The sequence below is a fragment of the Rhipicephalus microplus genome, chromosome 1 (assembly GCF_043290135.1).
Source record: "Rhipicephalus microplus isolate Deutch F79 chromosome 1, USDA_Rmic, whole genome shotgun sequence".
In the NCBI taxonomy this organism is placed as follows: Eukaryota; Metazoa; Arthropoda; class Arachnida; order Ixodida; family Ixodidae; genus Rhipicephalus; species Rhipicephalus microplus.
Genome location: NC_134700.1, coordinates 62,852,096 through 62,877,553, shown reverse-complemented (window position 1 = coordinate 62,877,553; position 25,458 = coordinate 62,852,096). Strand labels below are relative to the sequence as shown.

The 25,458-nt window shown below is 47.9% G+C and overlaps 1 protein-coding gene across 1 annotated transcript in view; it reads right to left on the bottom strand.

Moving 5' to 3' along the window:
* Vps50 (vacuolar protein sorting 50) overlaps positions 1 to 25,458 on the bottom strand; it is a 243,954-nt gene that overhangs the window by 144,667 nt on the left and 73,829 nt on the right. The window contains exons 10-12 of the mRNA XM_037429998.2: positions 18,209 to 18,349; positions 15,252 to 15,363; positions 13,973 to 14,150 (exon numbers count right to left, since the gene is read on the bottom strand). Of these exons, the coding sequence (XP_037285895.1) occupies positions 13,973 to 14,150; positions 15,252 to 15,363; positions 18,209 to 18,349 (431 nt within the window). The remainder of the gene's footprint in view (positions 1 to 13,972; positions 14,151 to 15,251; positions 15,364 to 18,208; positions 18,350 to 25,458) is intronic.

Here is a 25,458-nt window from a genome sequence, read left to right as displayed (position 1 = left end):
TTAGTAGCCACAGAATGGATTCCCTAAAGAAGCTCACCGCTTGACGAATTTATCGACACAAAAATTTTAGAATCAGTTCAAAATGAGCAGAGTTCCAGACTTGTCGCACGCTGCAATTGCATTCTCTCTTCTCGTCCCAATCAAAGTTCTGGAAGCTAAGCAGGCAGGAATGGCCCGAAAAAAGAAAATATGCCACGTGTGCCTCGTGGCCTTGAGCACTTTTTTTTTCATTTTTTTCTTCAAATACGCGGCTTTTCAGTGTGATTGCGCACATAGGCGTGGACAAATAACAGCCACGCGCGGTAGCCTCAGCAACGACCGAGTGCGCTGTGCTAAAATAAGCCAGTGGCTGATGCAATGACTGTGATGAGTGATTTTCGAGCTTGTAGCAGCCTTTGTCGAGGGAAGAGACCAATTTTTAGCCGACTCTCAGAATTGATTGTGAATTGCAGGCCGCATGCTGCGCTATAATATTTGGCTCGCGTGTTCTCGGTAGCCTCGACTACCGATTGGCAGCGTTTTCTGACCATGCTCAAAAAGTGCTGCAGAACATCTTTATATTTGAAGAAAAACTTCGCGGCACAGCAAATTTCCCCTGGACAGAAGTTTTCACGGCTTAGCATCTTACACTGCAGTGAAACCACCTTTACAAGTGGTTACATGCGCATTATCATACACCTATTCGTCCATTGCGAATACTTCAATATTTCAGAAAATTTAAATTTAAATCGAAGTGAATTCAAATAGTCTACTTGTCATTGGAATATTCGAAGCATTCAAACATCCGCACAAGCCTAATTATAAAAGATGTTGGGATTAGAAAGCATCGACACCCTAACCAGAAAAGCTAACTTTAAGCCAGTGCACTCACGAGCCAACTCACTTAGGCTCGGGTCAAGCCATGAGTATGAGCAAGTTCGGCTCGCAATTATGCTGCTGAGCTTAATTTTAAGCGAGTCTGGCTGAGAAAAATTTAAGTGGTTATGAGTCCAAGTGAGTTGTGTAGAGGAAAATTTCAGCAAGCCTGAGTGTGAGTAAGCTCACAGAGCAAAATCTATTTCTTGACTGAGCCTGAATAAGTTTAATTTTTTTTTGACGACTAATGGTTCCCGTCCTGACCGACCTTAATAGTTATTTCATTCCACTTATTTGTCAATGCATTCCCTGAAAGCACAGTTTTGCACCACCACTGCACGGATTATCAGCAAACTACAATCCGATGCTAAAATCTTTTCTAGCAGCTACATCACATGTGCAACCGAAAGATGGCGTAAAGTGCATGTGTGTGGGAGCAGCAGCCGGCCACCATCACAGCTTGCCCAGCTACTCACCCGCATGCGACATGAGAAAGCACTGGTGCATCCTCATCTCGCAGTAGTAAATTACCACTCTGGCTAGTGACGGCCACGTTCATGCCTATCGTCATCAATCCTATCGCGACGAGTGCAATATTCAAGGCACTTGAGCAGTATTGCAGTGCAACTGAAAGTGTACTGCAAACTTTTAATGGACAATAACTACAAAGCACAGTGGTGTCTCTATGCACCTGTTTGAGTAAAATTGATTGAAGCGTGCATTTCATGCAAAAATCAAAGCAGGTCCTAGCAAGTCCCTTCAAAGGGACACCGTCCTTGGCAGTCCGAAAGTTGAGAGAAAAAAATTGATGTTTTGAAACCACTGGTTTCAACATCTGCAATTCATGCTCCATGAAACAATTTAGCCAAAAATATGCTGTAAGAGCTAGAAAAAAAGTATTTTTGCTAGTGTCACAGCAGGCATACAGAACTGCACCATAAAAGACTTCCATGAATGCACAGCTCAACAGGTACACCACGGCAGACAAGCACCACTATGGTGACCCCGCTACTCACCGTAGCGGATGATCACCGCGGGTTCACACTTAGCGAGCCCCAGGGTCGCGACTCCGTCACTTACTCGCGTGTAGCGCACCTCTCTGCGTGCGCTCAACTAATAAGGTGTTTAGCAGACAGTGTTCCAATACAAAACACACAACACTTTATTGCTTTTGGCGGCACCCCGAACAACAGTACAACGTCCGCTCCAGGGACGCGGGGAGCAAAGGCACCCGCACGCGGACGTTCACAATAAGGGGAAACCGCGAGCACGTGGCAGCTGGCAATGGCGAGCTTTGACACGCCGGTTGAGAAATGGTCCCTCACGGCTATGCTGCGCACTCTCACGGTGGCCACTGGGGACTGGTCGCGAGTGTTAGGGCAAACCTCGAACGTGTAGGCCTATGGCAAGTGCGGCTCGGTGTGGTACGACCACTTCAAGCACTAGGCACCGTTGTGGGCTAAGTACGGTACCGAAGCTAGCACTCAAGCAAACACGTCTGCCGAGGTGCCAAGGCCACCCCAGGCAGGCTACAGTCCGGCGATTCTGAAAGGGGACGCGGACGAAGGAAAACACGTGCTTACCCGGCACCGACCACGGAGGAAAGACAGCTCCCTCGACACGCACGTACCGCATGCCGTGCGCGCACGTGGCGCCATCTAGAGCAGAAAGAGCAAATCTAGAGCGTCGTTCCCAGAGCAGAAAGAGCAAAATGGTGTGGCCGTGCGGCGGAATGCCCGTGAAATGGTTGCGGGCGTGCCTCAGATCCCCACATCCTCCTCTCCTTAATTCACCCTATATACCGGTCTGCAAGGGCAGCCAGTCGTCGCCCATTCATTGAAAGACGTCATGCAATGGGCAACAGCTAGCCTCAGTTTCGCTCTGCAACTGCTGCTGAAGAAAAAAAAATAGAACAACGCAAGAATACACTTGAGAAATACAATGGTGCCGCGGAAGAGGGGTAACGGGAGTTCACGATGCTCACGCAAGAGTGCATCCACGGCTCGGAGGGGAAGCGTCAAGTAATGTTTGGCTTGGGTGACTGGGTGGATGCAAGAGTGCAAGGCGAGAGTTCTGGTTGAGGCCCTCATGCGAGGAACGGGCTCACCTTCGTCTCATCGATGTTGACGACAGCCCTGCGAGTCCGACGAACGCTGCCTCAGCGGAGGTTCGGAAGGACCTCGCTGCGACAGCCGGCACTTCTGCTGGAATCATGGTCGCCAAATCCACTGGCTGCGAGGCGTACTGTGACGTCGGACGAGTCGTGCACAGCATCTGCAACAGCTGGCTTCGTGCAGGAGCCCTGATAGAAAGGCCAGCAGAGCTTATCAGCGGCAGTCGGTAGCAGGGCAAGACCGGGCTGCCGAACGACCGCAGGTCTCCGAACACCTCCAGAGTCCAAGGTGGTGTAGGGGTCGGTGACTTCTTCAGTTGTCGCCACACACACGTACACACGCACACATACTACCGATGGTCAGGTCTCTCCAAACCCGCCCCGCAAAGAAAGGCGCAAAGTGTCCTTTGTCCCTCTCCTCATGCTAAAGCACCAATTCACGATCGCCTCCTTCAGCGAGGAGAAAAAAAAAGAAAACACGAAAAAAAAACATCAAGTGAACAAGAACACTCAAATGAAAATCAGCAGCAGTAACTGGGCGGAACCGACTTCTATGAATGCACTGGCTGTAGAGAAGTTAGCTAACTGAGACTAGACAGTAAAAATGAGGGCCTTCGGTTGCGGAAATAAGCCCGCCGTCCGGCGCGAAATCACTCAGGTGACCGCTTCCTCAGATTATACGAGTGTGCTGTCCGAATGCGGTCCGCCGCGCCGGGTGTGCGCCGTTGCTTGCGCGAAGAGCTACTGAGCGCTGGCACAGGCTCGTCAGACCTTGACGCAAAGGCTTTCAGGTCTGCGATGTGGGCATGGCTGAGTTTTCCCGAAAGCAGGTCTTTCAGCAAGTACGCGAGTGGAGTCCAAGCTCCATTGAGCCAGTTTACCATCTCCACTCGGTACGGACCAAGCCACTTTGGAGCGAGCGAAGTTGAGAAACCCTTGCTCGCATCGCTAAGGGCGTGCTTGCGCTTCAGGACGAAGTCACCTACTTTAAATGAAAGGTGGCGACGTTTTCGGTCGTACTGGGCCTTTTGCTCGGCCCTGGCCGATGCCAAACTTTGCCTCGCTCTAGTGAGAGCTCGACAAAGCCTGTCCCGAAGTGTTGAAGCGTAAGCAGAACAGTCTGCCGGTTCTTCCTCGTCCCTAAGCTGGCATTGCATGACACTGGTCACCGAATTACCAACTCCCTTCCAAAATTAAGGAAGGCAGGAGAGAAACCAGTAGAGCGACTCTCGGAGGTTCGAATTGCAAATGCGAGTTCACTCAAATGGTCTGCCCAGTCCTTTTGATTTTCGGCAAAGGCCACCAACATCGGTTTGAGCGTACGATTGGTTCGCTCCATCAAATTGGACTGGGGATGGTAGGGCGAAGTGGTGAAGTGATCTATTCCTAGGGAACGGCACATATCACCAAACACCCGAGCGGTGAAATACGACGCGTTGTCCATGATCAATCTTTTCGGAAAGCTGAACCAACAAAACACTTCCTGTAGCCTCTCTAGCACCGCTCGCGCTGTCACTTTCCGCAGCGGAAACTACTCCACCCATTTGGAAAAATGATCAACGACTACTATCAGCTGTATGAACCCCTGCTTAATCCTGGGAAACGACCCCATTAGATCACAGGTGGCTACTTGCCACAGACGCTCACTGACCATCGGTTTCATCCAGCCGAGCGGCTTGCCACCCCTTGATTTCACCGCTTGACAGACGTGGCAGGAACGGCAATAGCGAAAAATGCCATGCTTCATGCCGAGTCAAGTCACAACCTTGCTCCGTTTCGCAAAAACTTTAGAGCCACTCAGGTGACCGGCCATGGGCTCGTCGTGAGAGGCTCGCAACAGTGCGCCTCTCAGACTTTTGGGCACAACCACCTTAAACGGGTCCACTGACTCCTCATCGGTGGCTATGTATTTCAGCAGGAGTCCATCATGGTCCAGCAAGTACGCATCCGCGGGGGACCCAGCGACACACGTCAGTTCCCGTCCCACTGCGCACGCCGCACTACCAGCAGCGTCTCGGCGCTCCGTCTCTCTGAGACCGTCGCTCAACTTGCGACAAAACGGATCATCTTGCTGGGCTTTCAGTAACTCTTGTCTGCTGAAAGCGATTCCCATTTTCCCAATGGGGAGCCTAGTATCATTCCCACTCAGGACTGCAGCCATCGCCCCCACTCGCATTGGCGTCGGGTTCGCTTCCCTTTCGTTCCCCCTCTCGCCCACTTCGCGGCGCGCTGCTTGCCTGGCCCGTCGGGTTTGCTCGTCGGCGCACTCACCCTTTTCTCCACTCGGCGGCTTCGCCGCCGTTTCGCCCGCCCCGCTCGCTTGCGCAAAGGCACCGCTAGCGGTTGTCGCACCGGGATCCAGGCTCCTGGTAGACACTGGGGCACGAGATAGCGCGTCAGCTACCATGTTAGTGCTCCCCTTCCGATACTGCACTGAAAAGTCATAATGCTGTATTAGGAGAGCCCAGCCCGCTAGCCTGCCTGCAGGCTCATGGAGCCGCATCAGCCAGCTAAGCGTGCTGTGATCTGTTTGCACCACAAATTTTGTCCCATCAAGGTAGACATCAAACTTCCGCAGTGCAAACACGAATGCGAGACACTCCCTCTCGGTCACAGAATAATTCCTTTCTGCGGGTATCAACGAGCGGCAGGCAAAGGCCAACGGCTGCAAAGCACCATCGTATTCCTGTAGGAGAACTGCTCCTAATCCCAGATCGCTTTGCGTCAGTCTGGACAACAAACGGTCTGGTCAGGTCGGGGAGCTTGAGCTGCGCCGTCTCTGCAATGGCACTAGACAGACGGCAAAATGCCTCTTGCTGCTCAGGTCCCTATCGCCACTCAGCTGACTTACCTAAGAGCTTGGTCAAGGGCGCCTGCACTTGAGCACAGGACGGAATGAACGACCGGTAAAAATTGGCCATTCCGAAAAAGCGGCGCAGGCCGCGTAGGTCTTCGGGCGCGGGGAAATCGAGAATGGAGCCTTCGCCCAGCGTGAAGCCAAATAACTGAACTCGGGTTTGCACTAGTTGGGCCTTTGCGGGATTTAACGTCATCCCGGCGGCTCTCACCCTCTCGAACACATCGGCAATGTGGGCCAAGTGCTCTTCGAAGGTTCATGAATAAATCATGATGTCGTCGAGGTAGCACATGCAGTAAGATGACTTTGCTTCCCCGAGGACGCGATCCATGAGTCTCTGGAAAGTCGCAGGAGCATTGCAAAGACCAAAGGGCACACGAGTGAACTCAAAACCCTCTGTGGGACGTGAACGCGGTCTTGCACCAGTCACGCTCATCCATCCAGACCTGTAGGTAACCTTTGGAGGCATCTAATGTGGTAAAATACCGCGCAGTGCCGAGGTTTCCTACGATGGAGCTAATCGTGGGGAGCGGATAGGCATCCTTACGAGTCACTCTGTTCAGACGGCGGTAGTCTACGCACAGGCGATGACTGCCATCTTTCTTAGGCACCAACACAATTGGAGATGCCCAGGTGCTGGACGAATGGCGAACAATGCCAGCTGAGAGCATCTCGTCCAGCAAGCCGTCAATTATTTGCCTCTTGGTCTGGCTGACGGGCCTGAAGTTACACTTCAAAGGAAGCGCGTCGCCTGTTTCGATCGAATGGCTCACCAAATCGGTACAGCCGGGTTGATCGGTGAAGAGCTCATCGTATTCGCGCCACAGTGCGGACAAACCAGCCTTCTGTGTATCATCCAATTGAGTCGCACAGGCGATCAAAGAATGCGGAGCCTTTTTGTGTTGTGCCGCTTGATCCCAATGGGGATTTTGAGCCGACGAGTGCATAGCGCAGGGGCCTGCCCCCGAAGTTTGCACGTGACACGGTATCAACGCTTCTACTGCACAGGCAACAGAAAGCGCCAGTGGGCTGATGAACGGCTTTAGCTCAAAAAAAAGGTCCATTGCAACAGCCTCCATTTGCAATGTCCACTACGATACTGGTTTTTAGGAGGAAAGTCCCAACCGAGAATCACAGGAACACTGAGCCCTGGAAGATGAACAAAACGCGCGTCTCATTCAGCCTCCCCATCTGGCAACCAATCTCGCGGCGCCCGCCGACTGGGCCACGCCCTTCGCGAGGGTGAATGTCATTCGGCTGCCCGCAAGCGCACCGAGCGCTTCTGCAAGTGAGACAACACTTGTTCGCCAAACAACGAAGCGCTTGCGCCCGTGTCCAGCAACGTCGAGAATTTGCGACCAACAATGGTGACCGAAATAAACGGCGCGTGCGCACCAGCAAGACTGCTTGCCCGGTACGCAGAGGGAAGAAGCAAGGGTTCGGCCGCTCTTGCCTTCACGAATGGCCCACGCTCCCGTTTCCCTGCCTCACAGGAGGCACAAATGCGGAGCACTCCCTTGCTATGTGCCCTCGTTGACGGCAGCGGAAGCAGCGCACTCTGTTGCGGTCCCTTTTCCGAGGCGGAGCATCGTCGAGCTGCAGGGGTCGGCTCGCCGCGTTATTAAAGAAACCGCTCTGACGACCGTCACCACCGGTGATGCGCTGGATCGAATTTCGTCCCTGCTCGGGCGCATCGACTTGCGATGCAGCACCGGCTGCACGCCTCCCGTACGTGTAAGGATCTAAAGCTCGATAGCTTATTTCCCACGTGCGCCTACCTGTAGCGGTAGCCGCAAAGGCAGCTCCGGCGGGCTGTTGCCGCTGAGGAAGGGTCATGGCCCCTCCCCACGCGCAGCGTGGTTCAATGGCCTCGCTGGCTGGCGGTGGCGGGCGATAGGCATGCGCGGCGAGAATGTCGCCTTGAATGCGCTTTGCCTCGACGGCCAATTCCTCCAAATCACGGAAGCGACTGCCGCGCAGGTACGCCGAAAAAGTTGGGTGTGCCTGCCTGATCACCCGTTCGATGCGCTCCTCGTTCGAGGCTCTGGGCTCAGCGATAGAAAAAAGGTCTTCCATCGTGCATACGTACTCCAGAAGCGACTCATCAAGAGCTTGTGTGCAATGCTCGAGCTCACGCCGCATCCTACTCTCGTAGTCAGCCGGTAAGAATTCGCGCAGGAAGGCAGCGCGGAACTCATCGAGGATTGCTGCTCGGTGACCGGAAAGCCTATGCCACCTGGCCGCCGTGTCAGTCAGTGCAGCCGGGACGACGCGTCCGAGCACTTTCTGGTCATCTAGACCCATGGCTCTCTGATAATGTGTGAGAGAGTCCAGGTAATCTCTTGCACTTTGCAGATCACCATAACCGCTGTAGGTCGGAACGGCCAACATGACAGCGGGATGAGGGCGTTTCGGAATGGCCAAAAGCATTTCGACTGCCCCTGTGAGTGCCTGGATCGTTTGGGCGGCATTTTGCAGCAGCGTCTGTGCGCCCGCTTCAAAGGAAGCTGTCAGTGCATTAGCGGCGCGGGCGAGCGATGGGGAACTGTCTCTGAGCTTGATAAGCGGCGCAGTTTCAAAATGGATACTGGCCGTCACGACATTGGGGAGCACCAGCTGTTCACAGCTGATTCTTGGGGCAGCTTCACGTGAAATTACTAGGCCGCTTGCGTGCTCGAAATGAGCTTGGCTGCTAGGTTGCGTAGCAGCCAGCGTGCAAAATTCGGCAATGACTGAGGCCGCGGTGCCGATCTGCGCCCCGGAAGCTCCACTGGGAGGCATTTCGGAGCGCTGTGACATGGAACTGCCATGCATTCCAAAGGGAGCAGTAACAATCCAATTCGCCCACGTGCACTGTTCGGGTTGCGCTATGGCCCCGGACCCAAAACACGCTACCTCTCCAGTGGGAGCTGTTACGTAGCGCCTCGTGTCATCCTGACTGGTGCTTGTGACAAGGGAGGGTGCACGATTGTGATGCTCAAGAAGGGCACTGGCCCTGTTCTCGAGCAATGCGGTATCTGCTAAAAGCGTCAGCGGACAGAACTCACGCGGAGCAGACATAATGCGGGTAAACGCGGCGAGCCTGATTTGCAAAGGCGGGCTGACTTGGCTAAGACTGATCAAAGGCTTATTGAGCCTTTGATACCGCGTTGGGCGCCAGTATGGTGACCCCGCTACTCACCGTAGCGGATGATCACCGCAGGTTCACGCTTAGCGAGCCACAGGGCCACGACTCCGTCACTTACTCGCGTGTAGCGCGCCGCTCCGCGTGCGCTCAACTAATAAGGCTTTTAGCGCGGCGCGGCCAACAGACAGTGTTCTAATACAACACATGCAACACTTTATTGCCTTTGGCGGCACCCCGAACAACAATACAACGTCCACTCCCGGGACACGTGGAGCAAAGGCACCTGCACGCGGACGTTCACAATAAAGGGAAACCGCGAGCACGTCGCAGCTGGCGATGGTGAGCTTTGACACGCTGGTTGGGAAAAAGTCCCTCGCGGCTATGCTGCGCACTCTCACGATGGCCACTGGGCCTGGTCGGGAGTGTTAGGGCAAACCTCGTACGTGTGGGCCTACGGCAAGTGCGGCTCGGTGTGGTACGACCACTTCAAGCACTAGGCACCGCTGTGGACTAAGTACGGTACCGAAGCTATCACTCAAGTAAACACGCCTGCCGAGGTGCCAACGGCCACCCCAGGCAGGCTACAGTCCGGCGATTCCCAAAGGGGACGCGAACGAAGGAAAAAACATGCTTACCCAGCGCCGACCACGGAGGAAAGACAGCTCTCTCGACGCGCACGTACCCCGTGCTGCGCCCGTACGTGGCGCCATCTATCGCCACGCGTCGTTACCAGAGCAGAAAAAGCAAAAGTGTGTGGCCGTGCAGCGGAATGCCCGTGAAATGGTCGCGGGCGCGCCTCAGATCCGCACACCACTGACAGCTAGGTGACAATAACTACGTAGTTCTTGTATTCACCATACACAACTATGTATTTCCTACATCAGTACTCACAGAAGTCACAACTAATATGCTGCCATGGTTAGCTTCTCTGATATTTTGTTCAGGGGCGTTGCAGGCCGTCAGTGTGCCAACTGATAAGAGTTTTCATACTAGCCACGATTCCACATCAATTGACATATGCAAGGCCTCTGCCAGAGGCCTTGCATATGTTTAAGTTCCAGGTGCCTTTGACATAAGCACAACACCACTGGACCCACTCAGCTTCCCCATATAAGTGCATCTATGAGAGATAGCTCTGAAAAAGATGCAGCTGGGTCTCCCTGGCCTCCTGACAGGGCTTCCATGACGTGCCTCAACTCGGAATTATTGACAGGTGCCGTTTCATTTCACTCGCTCGCTTGTCAAGGACAGCAGCATTGCTGTCAAGCTCCAGGCTGCGCATGCTTAGATGTGTGATGAACCAATTGCTTCACAAACTTCCATATTATGTCAAACTGCACCAGTCACAAGAAATATCTTCGCAGCTGTGAAAAGATTTTATATGCATTTTGTTTGTCAACAGCAGTACAAAGTAGTTTCTGATGTTTCGATTAGTTTACCATAACCTACTAGAAAATTTAAAGGGGCCCTGAAACACTTTTTCAACTAAACAAGGAATAATTCATTGGAAGAGCTTATTTTCTCAGGAATTCAACGCCGCAAAATTTTTAAGAATCTGTCCAGTGTGAGTGGAGTTACTAAGGTTTGTCGCATGCTCCAATTGCATTCTCTCTTCTCTCGTCCCGACGAAAGTGCTGAAGGCTAAGCAGGCAGGGATGGCAGGGCCACAGAGAAACATCACCCATGCCTTGTGACCTTGAGCCCTTTTTTTCTTTTTCGAATGTGCAACTTTTCCCGTGTGATCGCGCACGCACGCGTGGACAAGTGGCGGTCTCCTGTGGCGATCTCTGTAACGACCGAGCGCGCCATGTTCAAACCAGTCGATGGCTGATAGATGGGCTTGCTACGAGTGACTTTTTGGGCATATTCCGTGATTTGTCTAGACAAGAGAAAGCAATATTTAGCTGACTTTGATAATATACAGTCGCCGACCGATTTTTCGGACCTGGCGGGGACCGAAAAAAAGTACGAAAAATCGAACAGTCCGAAAAATTCGTTTTCGCCAAAAATCTGAAGTTTATTGCATCAGGCAGGTTTAAAAAAGTCCTTGATGCTGCCTTGCCTCAAACTACGCTTGGAGGCAATTTGGTTTGCCCGTATTTGCGCCAAGGTGACATCGTCGCCGTAAACGCTCGACAAAATTGTCACCGCGTTGGCGATCTCCGACGGCTGTGGGCGGTCGTCGTTGTCATCCGACGACAACGACGACCGCCATCCGGCGTCGACCGTCATCCAGCGATATCTAGCTGCGAACGTCCACTCTCTATTAGCTTGATTATGGCAGCTTTCTTCTCCATCGTCAGGGTCATATACTTCCCACGCTTCTTCACACCACCTGGCTCCCGCGATGGCACAGATAGCGGAGCCATGGAACCGAGAACACAAAATCCGATGCCGCAGATAGCCGCTGCGAAGCACACAACGTCTCGACGCTACGCGACACAACACGTGCAGAATGGCGACTGAAAAAAGCTGCAACGACAATACAAGAATCCTTCTTTCGCCTCCTCCCCGTGCGATGTGATGACGATAGTGCTGACCGAAGACGAAAAAACGGCGTCCATCACCGCGTCTTTTAAAAAGCAAACACGGCCTCCGAAACTTAAAACATGGCGTGCGCATTCCAATCTCGGAGGCAGGAAAGGCATCTGAAGACCAAGCTTAGCCAAGCCGACAGAAAATCCAACATGGCGGCGTTCACAATGGCTTGGAGCGTGGCACAAAACGAGCGATTTAGTCCGAAAAATCGAACTTTCAGGGGTAAATTCGCCCGAAAAATTGGTCGAAACAATGCATTAGCTCTATGGAATCCCTGACGGTGCATTTATGAAGTCCGGAATATCCAACAAGTCCGAATTTTTGGAGTCCGGAAAATCGGTCGGCGACTGTATTTTGAATTCCAGGCCACATGCTGCGCTATATTATTTGGCTTCCGTGATGTCGGGAGCCTCTACTACCCATCGGCAGCGTTTTCTGACCATGCCCAAAAAGTGTGGCAGGGCACCTTTAATAAGCACTTGCATACAAAGGTCACCAATGTGAAACTGCTACAGCTGACTCTGATGCAAGCAAACCAGAAAATACCATTGCACTGTGTGAAAACAAAGAGTATTTTATGGTGTTTATCAAATGCACATTTACATACCTGCCAATCTAGCAAGCTCAAAAATGGGACGCTTCGCAAGTGTGGTCGGGGCCTGCCAGAATAACAACATAACAAGACACAGGCACATTTTCATTTTTGGCTTCTGAGATATGCAGTACTGTCATAAAGAGCTCTGAATGACTGCAGAAAAGCTTTTACATGCCAGCGACCATACCAATGCTTGCAATTATATTAGGAGCATGTAGATACATATTATACATATTCACAGGGCAAAATGTGTTTTGACCCACAAAGCTCAGTAGCCCCTTCCCACACTTTCCATGCCTAACCGCATAAGACTACATAACATTGAAGCTAACTTGCATGCGCTGCTGTGTGACGTTAGAGAGAACATACCAAACTGTAAATAAGCAAGGCCACTTAAGAACCCACCAGACTCCCTTTGTATGAAAGGGAACGTCTCGTGGTAAGAATTGCTGTCAGAGAATGTTGAGGACAGTTGCCCTTTGTTATTTTCGTTTTGGGTGAAGCTAGGGCTGTTTAGGAGACTTGCAGCTGTGCACGTACAATCAAATCAGTCATCACAGGAGGACTGGTCAGAAGAGTTGGCAGGTATGCATTCAGGAGGATTTCATTCAGAGGCTTCTCATAGAAATCTGCTTCACGAGATCTTTTGGACACATCTGTGTCTACTCTCTCCACATTACACTTCCTGTCAATTGTTTAGATGCCGCACAGCATTTCCGCGGTACTACTGGCTAACTTCACAGATGGCTCCTGCTTACCTCCACAAAACACTGGAATCACTTGCCAGAACAAATTTTCGAATCACAGCAAAACTTAAGCAGTTAGAGACATCACATTTTCAAACATGAGATCAGTCCCATGCATGTGTCAAGTTTTACCTTTGTAATGCCTTCCATCAAAAACTTTGCCTTTTAATTTTTTCACAACTCCTAAAGATTTTGAGCTCATGATCAATTTGTTTGAAAGTCGTGAAGAAACGAAAATGAAATGCTCCCATTATATTTGAAAGCACCAGTATAGTTGTTGGCATGTAAAAGCTTTTCTGCAATCATTCGGAGCTTTTTATGACCTTACTACATACCTCAGAAAAAAAGAATCGAAATGTGTCTGTATTTTTATTTTTTCTTTGTTTTTTCTGTATTCGCCCTGGCAGACGCAGTTTTTTCCGCCTGCCCCGGCTGACGCAGTTTGGACTTTGCGTTTTTTCTTTTTCCCCAGCTGTCAGCTCATGCTCTCCGAATAACCTTTAGGTTCACCTAAGTGAAGTCTTTCAAGAAACACTGAGCAAAAATTTTCCCGCCAAGCCAGATTGAAAGATTGGGTGCTGAAATTGACAGACAGAACCATTTCAGGCATAAACAATAGGAGAATAATTAATTTCATGTGTTTTTCGTAAAGTGCTGCACCATGGAAAAGAGAAGGTGATGTTTAGCTACATTTCATTCACTGGAAATGAACATGCCACCAATTACAATTGTCACCTTTGTCTCTCAACCCTGCTCAGCTCCCACTACAGTTCCCAGAACCAAAATGTACAGCACCAGCAGCAGACGATGCTCCCGGCTGAGGCAGAGCTCCTAAATGGTGAAGTACGCCTCAACGCCTTTGTGGAAGGGGGAGAAGTGGAGAGGAAGACATGACCCTGCATGTGCCGCGGCAATTGTGACATCATGGCTCACAGTGATGTGCAGCTGCTGCGTGCTCTACAGTCCGTCACAAACACAGCCATCTGCTCAAAAGTGTCTGAAATAAACTCTGTTTATCGTCATCATAGTGGAATTTTACGTTTTCACCAGTTTCTCCAGTTTTTGTTCAGCATCCCTTTAAAAGCTAGTGGGGACAATGATGAGAACCCCTACATCAAAAGAAAGGTTGGAAAAGGCGCACCTGCGCACAATGTCCAGCACTTGAATGAACTGGTTGAACTTGAAGCCAGCAATGTTGGAGGCGAGCAGGAACTGGGTGACCTTCTTCTGGATGTCCTGCCACACCCGCTGCAGACCCCCGCGCAGCTTCTCAATCACATAGCGCGCCTCAATGTCCTCGCTCAGCAGGCTCTCCCCAGCTGCACCACCAGAGAGGGAAGAGGTGGGCATTATTATTGCCTCCACCAGGGGTTCTCAAGGCGTTGGAGATCCCCAACAGGAACTGCGTGGTGCTGTGGTACCACTATTAACACGGCAAAAGTCAATACTGGCGGTGAAGGTGTAAGGTTGATTGATGACGCTTCTATTTGAATCTCCTGAACCAAATTATGTTAATGCCACTGCATTGCCTGTAATCCTCAATATAGAAGGACATCGCTGTTGAAACTCGCAGCGTGGAGCTCCTTCATGATCCACCCCGTGAGAAACTTTCCCAAAGCACTTAGCTAACATAGGCTGCATGCTTCGGACAACGTGCGCTGTAAGCATTGTGTTCAAATGAAGGAAGTGCCAGGTGTGCCAGCTTTACCTTATCGCAACAGTAATTACATACACACACGAGGTGCATTTTTGGTTTCTCTGGTGCTGTCATGTCCTGTACACAGTCCAAATTCATAACGTCTTCCCACACGGCTGTTGTACATGTGACTGAAAGTGCACAAGGGTTGCCATGAAGGGATACCAGAAGGGGAACTGTATATGGTAGGCAATTTTTGAACAAACAGGCGTGGTTGCACTACCTAACTGAAGAATGGTCAACAACACTTGCTTAAGTATGCACTGAGCTCTTGTTCCTTGATTTGCAGTGAAATTATAGTAGCCTGAAGGTCATCTAACTCTTCGGAGCAGTTGCATTTCAATGCACCAGCATTTTGTATCTATGCTAGATGAAATCCTAGGGAAGTTGACAGCTAGTCTTACTTCGTGCAACAGTCCAATCAGTGGCTGTCACATTCATGCCAAAAGAGAAATTTGCCCCGCCGCGGTGGTCTAGTGGCTAAGGTACTCGGCTGCTGACCCGCAGGGCGCGGGTTCGAATCCCGGCTGCGGCGGCTGCATTTCCGATGGAGGCGGAAATGTTGTAGGCCCGTGTGCTCAGATTTGAGTGCACGTTAAAGAACTCCAGGTGGTCTAAATTTCCGGAGCCCTCCACTACGGCGTCTCTCATAATTATATAGTGGTTTTGGGACGTTAAACCCCACATATCAATCAATCATATCAACCAAAAGAGAAAATCTAACCAGGCTCTCTGTCACGATGCCAAGTGAGCACTGCCCAGTAGCTGCACATCACCTGCCACAGTGCCTGGCAGAGGTCCACCAGGCAGCCCAGGAACCTCTCTGCAGGAATCAGCTGCAAATTCATCACATGTCTGAAGCCCACATCTAAACACATACGTGGAAAGAGGGCTACAGAAACAGAAGCATGCACCAAAGGTCTACCAAGCAGCCTTCACTAAGCATTTCTCTGCACAGACTACTCAAACATTACAAGACACTGTGCCACCTACCGAAGCCCTTTGCCCAGCCTTGGTGCTCTTAAATGATGACGCACAGCACGAAGACAGTGCAAAGCAGCAAACAATGTTTTACAGTGCATGAAGAGAAGAACCAACTAAAGTCAATGCACTGACTACACATATTTGCTCTGTGAGAAACAGTATAACCGATGGAGCCCACTGCACTGAACTGTCTCTTTGGCTGCGTCCTATCTCATAACAGCACGTCTAATTTTAGTAATGTACCACAACTGGCCCTTATGCATTTCACAATGGCATTCCTTACAACTGTCCTATATCACAAATCGTATGAAAGGAAACTACGAGTTTTCCACGAGGAAAGACCACATCTATTGTCTCTATTCTATGAGTATATATATATATATATATATATATATATATATATATATATATATATATCACATTTTATTAGAAAAATGGCCATATTTTTCATCAGCCAACTAACCTGCACAGTGTTTTTTACAAATTGATACAAGACCTGTGCAAACACCATTTTTTTTTGTTAAAAGGAAGTGGAAACAACTCTTATCTGAATAGTAGCAGGATTTGACATTCAGTAGATTGCATGTAAAAATCTTTGAAATATGTTATGTTTTAACATTTACTATACATAGAGCATATAGAAGCACATAGCAAGTTCTTAAATTTGAAAAATTATGAATCAATGAGAGGGTAATACATTTGTTTACCTTTAAGTGGGGCCTTGAGGCAATGTAAATTTTCCAAGTAAACGTTTTCCTGGCTTAGCACCTCTTAACTGCAGTGAAACCACTTTTACAGTAGGTAACACACAGATTAATATACACCTAGGAGCTTTCATGGCGTAACAGCTCTCCACTGCATTGAAACCACCTTTAGAGGTGTCACATGCAGAAAACTGGGCACATTTGTCTTGACGTAACTAATCTGCACAATATTTTTTTATTTGATACAAGGCCAGTGCAAGTGTCTTTTTTTGTTCAAAGGAAGTGGGAACAACTTTGAATAGTAGCAGAATTTGTCAGCAGAATATAAGTGATTGCCTGTAAAATATGTTTTATTTTAAAATTTAATATACATAGAGCCCATAAACCAATATAGCTAACTCGGCTAAGCCAGTATATATGTAGCATGGGCTAGCAATGAACAGAGGGACTAGCAAGCGAGCTCTAATGAGTCAGACATTAGCCCACGAGTGACACACTGTCCCAGGAGCTTCCAGACCTTGTCCGGTGCGCCAGCTGAGCGCCGTGCGACATCACTACTCCCAGAGGTCCCCTTTCAGTCTCTGACTATGGGACCTCTTTCTGTATATCATGCACATGTATTCTTCTTCATTTAGCACAATAAAACCTTCTGTTCTGTTCTAGTGCAAGCGCAGCACAGCTCTCGATAAGCCACGTGAAACTGCTCAGCTTCAGCCAGTGTCGCTTACACCACAAAAATGACGAATCATCGTGAGAGTAATCAGTTAATTTAATCTTGAAGTGGTGGGTCGAAAGGCATTGTGTGCGTAGCTTGGTGCGATGTAAAATGAGCGGTCAGTGCAATAAGGTTTCAGATGTAAGTTCAGCACTCATATGTTTACAGTGTTTATGTGCCCTCATCTTTATGCACTGTTTTTCCCAGCTAACAATGTACCAACTAGCCCAAATCAAGGTCCTGCTCTTCAAGTGGCTCTTCACCCCTGGTAATGTGTACTCATGGTACAGCACTCCTCCATTGCAGCTAAGCCACCTTTACAAAAAAAATTACATGTGATTTATATATGTTTGTATGTTTGCTTACTCGTTCTCTTCAAATACTTCGATATTTAGAATAATTTGTTTTGAAGCAAAATAAATACTGCATTATTTGTTCGAATACTTGAAGTGCTAGAATATTAGCACAAGTTGATCAGAATCGATAAATTTGTCCACGCATAGTAAGTACTATGCGCAAGTAAAACCATGCAAGCACTGGTGACGAATGCAGCTGAATCAGATATGAAACAAGCCGGCCATCCTCGTTGCACAAACGGTGCATGCTATAAAATCAGCCCGCATGCAAAACCTGCTGTCGGTTGCTACTCAAGCAGAGAAGAATCACTACGCCGGTTTTTCATTAGCTGCATGAACTGACACTAAAAGAAGGAAGGGGGAAGGCATCACTTGAGCAGCAACTGCGAACTATGCTCACAAAGGTGCGCATGCTATCTTGATTTATCCATTCGCAAACGATTGGCTAACTTTGTGTTGAGACGCAAGACAACACAAAAACCCCTCCAACTCAATGGAGTGACAATATTTCCTTACAACCGAGTTCTGCTCAGTTACATTAAATCAGATCCTAAGCATTAAACTGCTAGCCTTACTTCATATAAGATTACAATTTGTTGCTATTGCACTGATTGCTTCAACCTTGTGATGAAGCTGTAATTTTTTCACGCATCTACCAATGTGACAGAGAGCGCACCATGTGACGATCTTAGGAGCTCGCTTGGGCACGTGACAGTGGCACCAAAAACCACATGGGAGACGTTTCAGGGGAACAATGCGTTTGGTAGTAGGATGGTGCAGCAGGAGTGCACTAGTGCAACGTGGTGCAAATGCTACAGCAGTTCCAGCTCTGGTCCTTCTACGTGACTTCCATGTAAAGTTTGCATTTTGAAGCACAAAAAGAACATTCCAGCTGTGCCAAATGTGGCCTTGCCTGACCCACCTTGCAGAGCTCGACGTACTGAGCCTTATGCAGGTCAGGTGGCCTCGTGTTGTCACCGGCAACTGCATGGCTCTTCGCCACAAGCAAAGCACTATTCTGCACTGCACTCGAGAAGTGCATCAGCAGCTGGTGGGCAGCCATCTGCACTGATGCAACACAGTGCCTGCTATCACACTGAAGCAATGCACATCCTGTAGAGAGAGCTGTGTACCAAAAATACACATTTAGTGACAACACAGGAAATGTTACATAACTTTAACTCACACAACAAAATAGTTTAGAGGACCACTTGAAAGTAGAAAGGTCTTCAATATGGAAGAGGTTATCTACTTAGGTACATTAGCACTACATAGTTATTACAGATGAGGGTGAGACGAAAGAGAGAAACAGGCTCTGTAACAAAAAGGCTTGTGCGAATAGTGATCTTGATCGAATTTTGAATCAAGTTCAAATGATATGTATGACATATAATAAAAAAAAAGAATATTTATCATGACCTAACTAACCTGCACAATATTTCTTTTTAATTGAAATAGGGGCTCTAAACAAATGCCCTTTTTTTCGTTCAAAGGAAGTCGAAACAACCTTCAGTAGTAGTTTCGGTAGCATGCGAGCGATAACCTGTAAGATACTCAAGGTTTTAAAATTTGTTATACTTAGAGCATAAAAGCCATCATAACAAGCTTAATAAAATGAAGAATTGATTGGAGGGTAACATGTTCTTTTAAAGGGGCCCTGCAACACTTTTTCAAGAAGACATGGTGCCAGCAAACATGCTTATTGCCTCACAAATTTACCGCCACAAAGTTTCTAGAATTAGTCCAGTACGAGCGGAGTTCAAAATTTTGTCACATGCTGCACTTGCATTCTCTCTTCTCGTCTCGATGAAATAGCCGGAAGTTAAACAGAGAGGAATGTCAAGGCGAAAGGAAATACGTCAAACACACTTCGTGACCTTGAGCACCTCTTTTTTTTTGTTCGAATACGTGGCTTTTCAGTGTGATCGCACACGTCCTCATAGACAAGCGGCGGCCCCGGTAACGACAAGCGCGTCATGCTCAAATTAGCCAATGGCTGTGACAAGTGATTTTTGAGGTTGTAGTGTCATTTGCCGAGAGAAGAAAGCAATTTTTTAGCTTTGAAAATTTATCCTGAATTACAGGCCACGTGATGCGCTATAATATTTGCCTCGCGTATTCTCGGTAGCCTCGACTACCGATCGGCAGCGTTTTCTGACCATGTTTCAATAAGTGTTGCAGAGCCCCTTTAAATATAAAGGGGAGCTTCACAGCAAAGCAAATTTTTCCTGAAAAAATGCTTTCTCGGCTTGGCACTCCTACATTGCAGTGAAACCACCTTTACAAGCAGTGACGTGCGGATTAATATACACCTATTCGTTCATTGCGAATACTTCAAAAATATTCGATAATTTGAATTTGAATTGAGCGAATTTGAATACCCAACTATTCATTCGAATATTCGAAGCATCCGAATATTCGCACAAGCCTACCAACAAATGTAATTGAGCAGAATAATATACACAACTTCCTGCAAACTTTTCAGTAAACCAGTTAAAACACCTAATAGACGTGAATAATGAAAAGAAACTAGTGCCCTAGGACTGAACCAATAACTGCAACTGGGTGAGGCCTTACGGTCAACTAAGTTAATCAGACAAGCAAATTTTTTTAGCATAAAGGAAAAAAAGAAAAACAACGATAAAGGTATTTTTTAGCAATTGTTCTCCCATGCCACACGATCCATGCGCAATAAAGAAAAATCATGCATGTTAAAAATGGTCTTCAAAAGTGTGTGATAAGCCAGAAAAACGAGTAGGGGACTTCGTACCCAGAGTGCCCCCCCCTTTTTTTTATTACATTTAATCGCGTCATTATACAGCGGGAGTAAGACACATCGACACTGTGTCGATGCAACTGAGAACTAAGGCAGCTGTTTGCTGCTGTCGCTGTTTGTTAACTTCATGATGTCATAAAGCACTATCAATTGTGCCAGCATAGAACTACAACACCCCATATATGGCCTAACATGAAAACATGACACCCCTCTCTCCTTAGATCGAACATTATTAGCAATACGCTAATGCAAACACAAAATCGCTCAAGTTCTGTGCAAACTTGTGAACTCATGGTCAATGATTCAAGCATGGCTGCATCATAGTGAACGGTGGCTTACTAATTGCCATGGCCAGTTCACTCCCTCTATGAACTTCCTTGATGAATGCTGGTTGATGTTCGGACGCATCACTAGGACGCTGAACATCTTTCGGGTTGCTGTTCTACCACTTCTCCGGTTTCAGAATTTCCGTGGCTCTGCTAATTGATTGTGGAGGGCTCTGCAGGCTCACCTTCTAGTTGCCATACTGCCATTGCTGCTTCTAATGTCATGGTAGCCGCGCTGCTCTGACACTGATGTTGTGCGGGACGCAGGCACAGCTGGAATTCAGCACAGAGAAGCGAGTAGAATGTGCCTGAAGGACAAACAACGACTAAATTTATTTCAATGACTGTGCGGCCACTACGCCTCGATCGCACACCCTCGCACCACTTTCCTTTCCCACATGCAACTGGATAACATTTCACTGACATGGGAAAGGGTGTCTGGCTGCTGCTGTGTGACCATGAGGCTGCCACACTGAAACTGGTCTACATGATGATGAAGTGCCCGGCCATCCGGTAACATGACCTCATAGGACACTGCCACTGAGGCTCTCGATATAAGTGCTGCAGTCCATGGCAAGCTCTGACTGTAGTTACGAGTGAATTCTCGCTGGAACGTCCGCAAAATGGCCACAAGTTCTGTCTGCTGGGACGATATGTCTCTAGCCCTGTACGGATGCAGCTGGTCCAGCATAGTTGACAACCAATGGTCAATTAACAGTTTGGTCAGTGAACTACCTGTGCCTATGAGTGGGGTTCTGTGCTGCTGCAGCAAAAAATCAACCAGTCTTCTCTCCTAGTTTCCATTGATCCGTGACAGAAATTCTTTCATTGTCAACAACATTCTTTGAGCCTGCCCATCAGTGGAGGGGCGAAAAAATGCCATGTAACCTGACTGATCAAATTTGCATTAAGAAAATTCTTGAATTCGTGAAAAAGAAAATGAATTAAAGGAACGTGAACTGTGTTCCGTTATCTGAGACAACCATGTCCGGCAGTCCATGTGTTGCAAACAGCCTTCGTAAGACACCAGTCATGGTGAGTAAAGTCATTGGTGACACCCTAATGACCTTGAGCCATTTTGATTTTGAATATGAGTCAACCACCACCAGAAAGACCTGCTCTTGAAATATCCCTGCAAAATCAATATGCAGCCAGAATCATGGTGCCCGTGTGGCCTACCTATAATGAAGTGGTCTTCGGGGCATCTCCAGCGACGTCTCCTGGCACACCCTATAGCAGCGCATCTATTCTTCTATGGCAGCATTGATTCCAGGCCATGTAACTCCGAGCTAATGCCTTTATCCTGACGATTCCCGGCTCTCCTGAGTGCAAGGCTTCAAGTACACAGATACGCAACTATTCAGCGACCACCACCCTATCACCCCACAGCAGACAACACTTTTAAATTGATAGTTCATGTTGGCATGAAATGAATGCGAAAATTGGGCACTCACATGACCCTTGGCCAGCCCTTCCATTCCTAGTTCAGCACACAAGAAAGGATGCGGTCTTCACAGCACAGGTGACTATACCCACAGCATGAAGCGGGGGATCCAGAATCGTGCAACCTCTGCCCTGGCTCTGGATCATCCAGATTGTGAAAGTGCTGACACCCCCTGTAAAGTTGTTTGCCCCGCGTTTCGCGCATGTCTCGCACAAAAGCCGTATTTCGGGGGTGACAACCGCCGGACGATAGATGGCGTTGTGTTCGTGTTGAGTACCACTGTTGGTAGAGTGGTAGCGCCAGCGGTGACCCCTGGCGGAAGGCAGGTCCGGGTGGCGGGCAAGAGTTGAGTGAGCCTTTTCTGCGCGTGGCGGCTGCCACGAACGGTTGTCTCTAGCGCGGGTCCTTGGCGCGGGGAACCGCGGGCCTGCGCGTCGGGGGCCCTCATGGTCAGTCAAGCGTTGGCAACACCGCCTTGGGTGTGTTATTGTGTTTATCATGTTATTGCGTGTTTGTAGTGTTATTGTGTTTTGTCGTGGAGTGTATGAATCTTGTGTAAAGATGTCCTAGCGTATTACATAACGAGTTATGTATCATTCAACTGATGATATCGTCGTATAAATTAGTTAAATAAATGAATGTTGTTGGTTTGTACCGACCGTGTCAACGGCGTCCTTTCACTCCAAGAGCGTGGCGAGGCGCTCGGCCCGTCGAGACCCCACATGGTGCAGTTGTGGTAGGGGCAGCCTGCTGAGCATATCCACGTGAACGAGCTGCTGCCCCTATTGGTGAAGTCGACAATACTAGGCTTGTGCGAATATTCGAATGCTTCAAATATTCTAATGAATGGCAGGGTATTTGAATTCACTTTGATTCAAATTTAAATTATTGAAAATTGCGAAGTGTTCGCAATGAACGAACAGATGCAATTAATCCGCATGTAACCACTTGTAAAGGCGGTTTCACTGCAGTGTCGGGTGCTAGGCCATGAAAGCACCTATTCAGGGAGAATCCGCTGTGTACCGAAGCCTCATTGCAAATTTAAAGGGGCCCTGCAACACTTTTTGAGCCAGGTCAGAAAACGCTGCTGATCAATAGTCAAGGCTTCCAAGAACATGCAAGGAAATATTATAGAGCAGCACGTGGTCTTCAATTCACAATAAATACATTGCTTGCTCTTCGTTCGACAAATAACGCTACAAGGTAAAAAATCACTCGTCACAGGCATTGTATCAGCCATTGTCTGATTTAAGCATGGCGCGTTTATCGTTACTCTGGCCGCCACGGGAGGTAGTGACTTGTCCACGCATACATGTGCGATTGCAGTAAAAAGCAGCGTATTCGAAAAAAAAAAAAAGAGAAGCACGCGTGACGTAAATTCTTTCCCGTGCTATCCCTCCTTGCTCAGCTTACAGCGCTCTTGTCAGGACGAGAAGAGAATGCAATTGCAGTGTGCAACAAATCTTTGCAAGCCTGCTTGTATTGGGTGGATTCTGAAAATTTTGCGACGGTGAATTCATAAGGCAATAAGCTCAATTAGAGAATACATTCAATGCCTACCTGGAAAAGTGTTGCAGGGCCACTTTAAATGAACAAATTATCTTCAAATGCTTGTTATGCTGGCTTATTTGCTCAAGTATATTAAATTTTAAAATAGTAAATATTTTACAGGTTATCATTTGCATCATTCCGAAAGTCAAACCCTGCTACTATTCAAAGTTATTTGACTTCCTTTGAACGAAAAAAAAAAAGCATCTGCATAGAGGCCTTATTTATATTTAAAAAATATTGTGCATGTTAGTTAGCTTATGAATAATACACACATTTTTTTATATGTCATATACCATATATGGTATTCAAATTAAATTCGAAATTACTCGACCAAAATTATTATGTGCTTCAAATTCGCTTTGAACCTAAAAATCACTATTCGCACAAGCCTAGAGAATACTAATAGCCACTTGAAAAATGAACCAATGCAGCAGCCATGGCAAAAAGATTAGTGGGCTCTGGCGATTGAAAACGAAGAACCCGAGCAGGGGCTTATGATCCGTGTGAATCTGAAACGGGTGGCCATACACACATTCGTGGAACTACTTCACACCTGCCACAATAGCTAATGCCAAATGTTGGTTTATGGCCAAATGTTAGAACTATGGCCAAATGTTGATTAGGCCATAGTTCCTTACCGAGGCTTACAAAGTTTGTGAAGAAAAGGTGACATACGTTCCACCTGGCAATGGGTGGTTGAGCACGACTTCTATACTGTATGGAGATGTGTCGCGCACAAGGATAACCGGTTTCCTTTCGTCAAAATGTGTAAGTACTTTGTTAGGTGTCAGGTGTTGTTTCCCACTGACAAATGCCTGATGTTGAAGTTGCAATGCTTGTCTAGCAGGTGATGTAAGGGCTCGGCAATTGTTGCCGTGTGAGGTTGGAATGCATGGTAAAAGTTTACAAGCCCCAGAAAAGCCTGCAGTTAGGCTTTGTTTGTGGCACAAGGTGCGTTATTGATTTTGTCTTGCTGGGCAGTGGATGGCCCCCTTTGAAATCGATAAGAAAATGAAGAAATTCCCTTCGATACACCCCAATATTACACTTATTATTCCTTCAGATTTCCCCAATATTGAATCTACGTCAATGCCTTCACGTGTACTCATACTTAATACCGTCGATCCCCTTCCATTATCTGGGGACTGTCCCCACCCTCGTCGCCAGTGTTCTATCGCAGGAGTAGGACACGCTGACACTCAGACGATGCAACTTAAAGCTAAGGCAGCCACTTGCTATGGTTGTCTTTTATAAACTTCATGACATCAACAACGTTGCCAACACAAAACTACAACACACCATATGTGGCCTAACATGGGAAAACAAATTTTGATTTGATTTGATTGATATGTGGGGTTTAACGTCCCAAAACCAGCATGTGATTATGAGAGACGCTGTAGTGAAGGGCTCTGGAAATTTCGACCTCCTGGGGTTCTTTAACGTGCACCCAAATCTGAGCGCACGGGCCTACAACATTTCGGCCTCCATCGAAAATGCAACCACCACAGCCGGGATTCGAACCTGCGACCTGCGGGTCAGCAGCCGAGTACCTTAGCCACTAGACCACTGCGGCAGGGCAGAAAACTAACTTTAAAATGTGTAGAATGTTTCAGAACACTTTAAATCTATACTATGAATCAAGGCTATTAATTTCACTGTGTTGTAAAAGAAGAAAGTGTAGCTTTCACAAAATTGTGAAATAGTGAATGTCCATGTGCTTTGAGTGATGAAATGTAAATCTTTCTGTGGAGGCAATATGGGATTTTCGTTATTATCTCAACAATGCCAGAGTCACAGAGACAGCACCTGTGGCTTCAATGTATTACTGCCACTTTAACAATTAACACCTATATTGCTGGAAGAGCAAGCCGCTACTATTGCAGCTTTTGAGTACATCCATGCAAATATTTGATCACTTTGAATATTGAAACGAATAGTATTCGAATTGGCCTCTAAATGAATTTCAAATTTCCAAGATTTCGAAGTACATAAGGAAATAAAAGAACTGGTGAATTTTAGCACTTATAATAAGCCTAAAGACAGAATTTCACCTCTGTGTAGGGTCACTGTGCTGT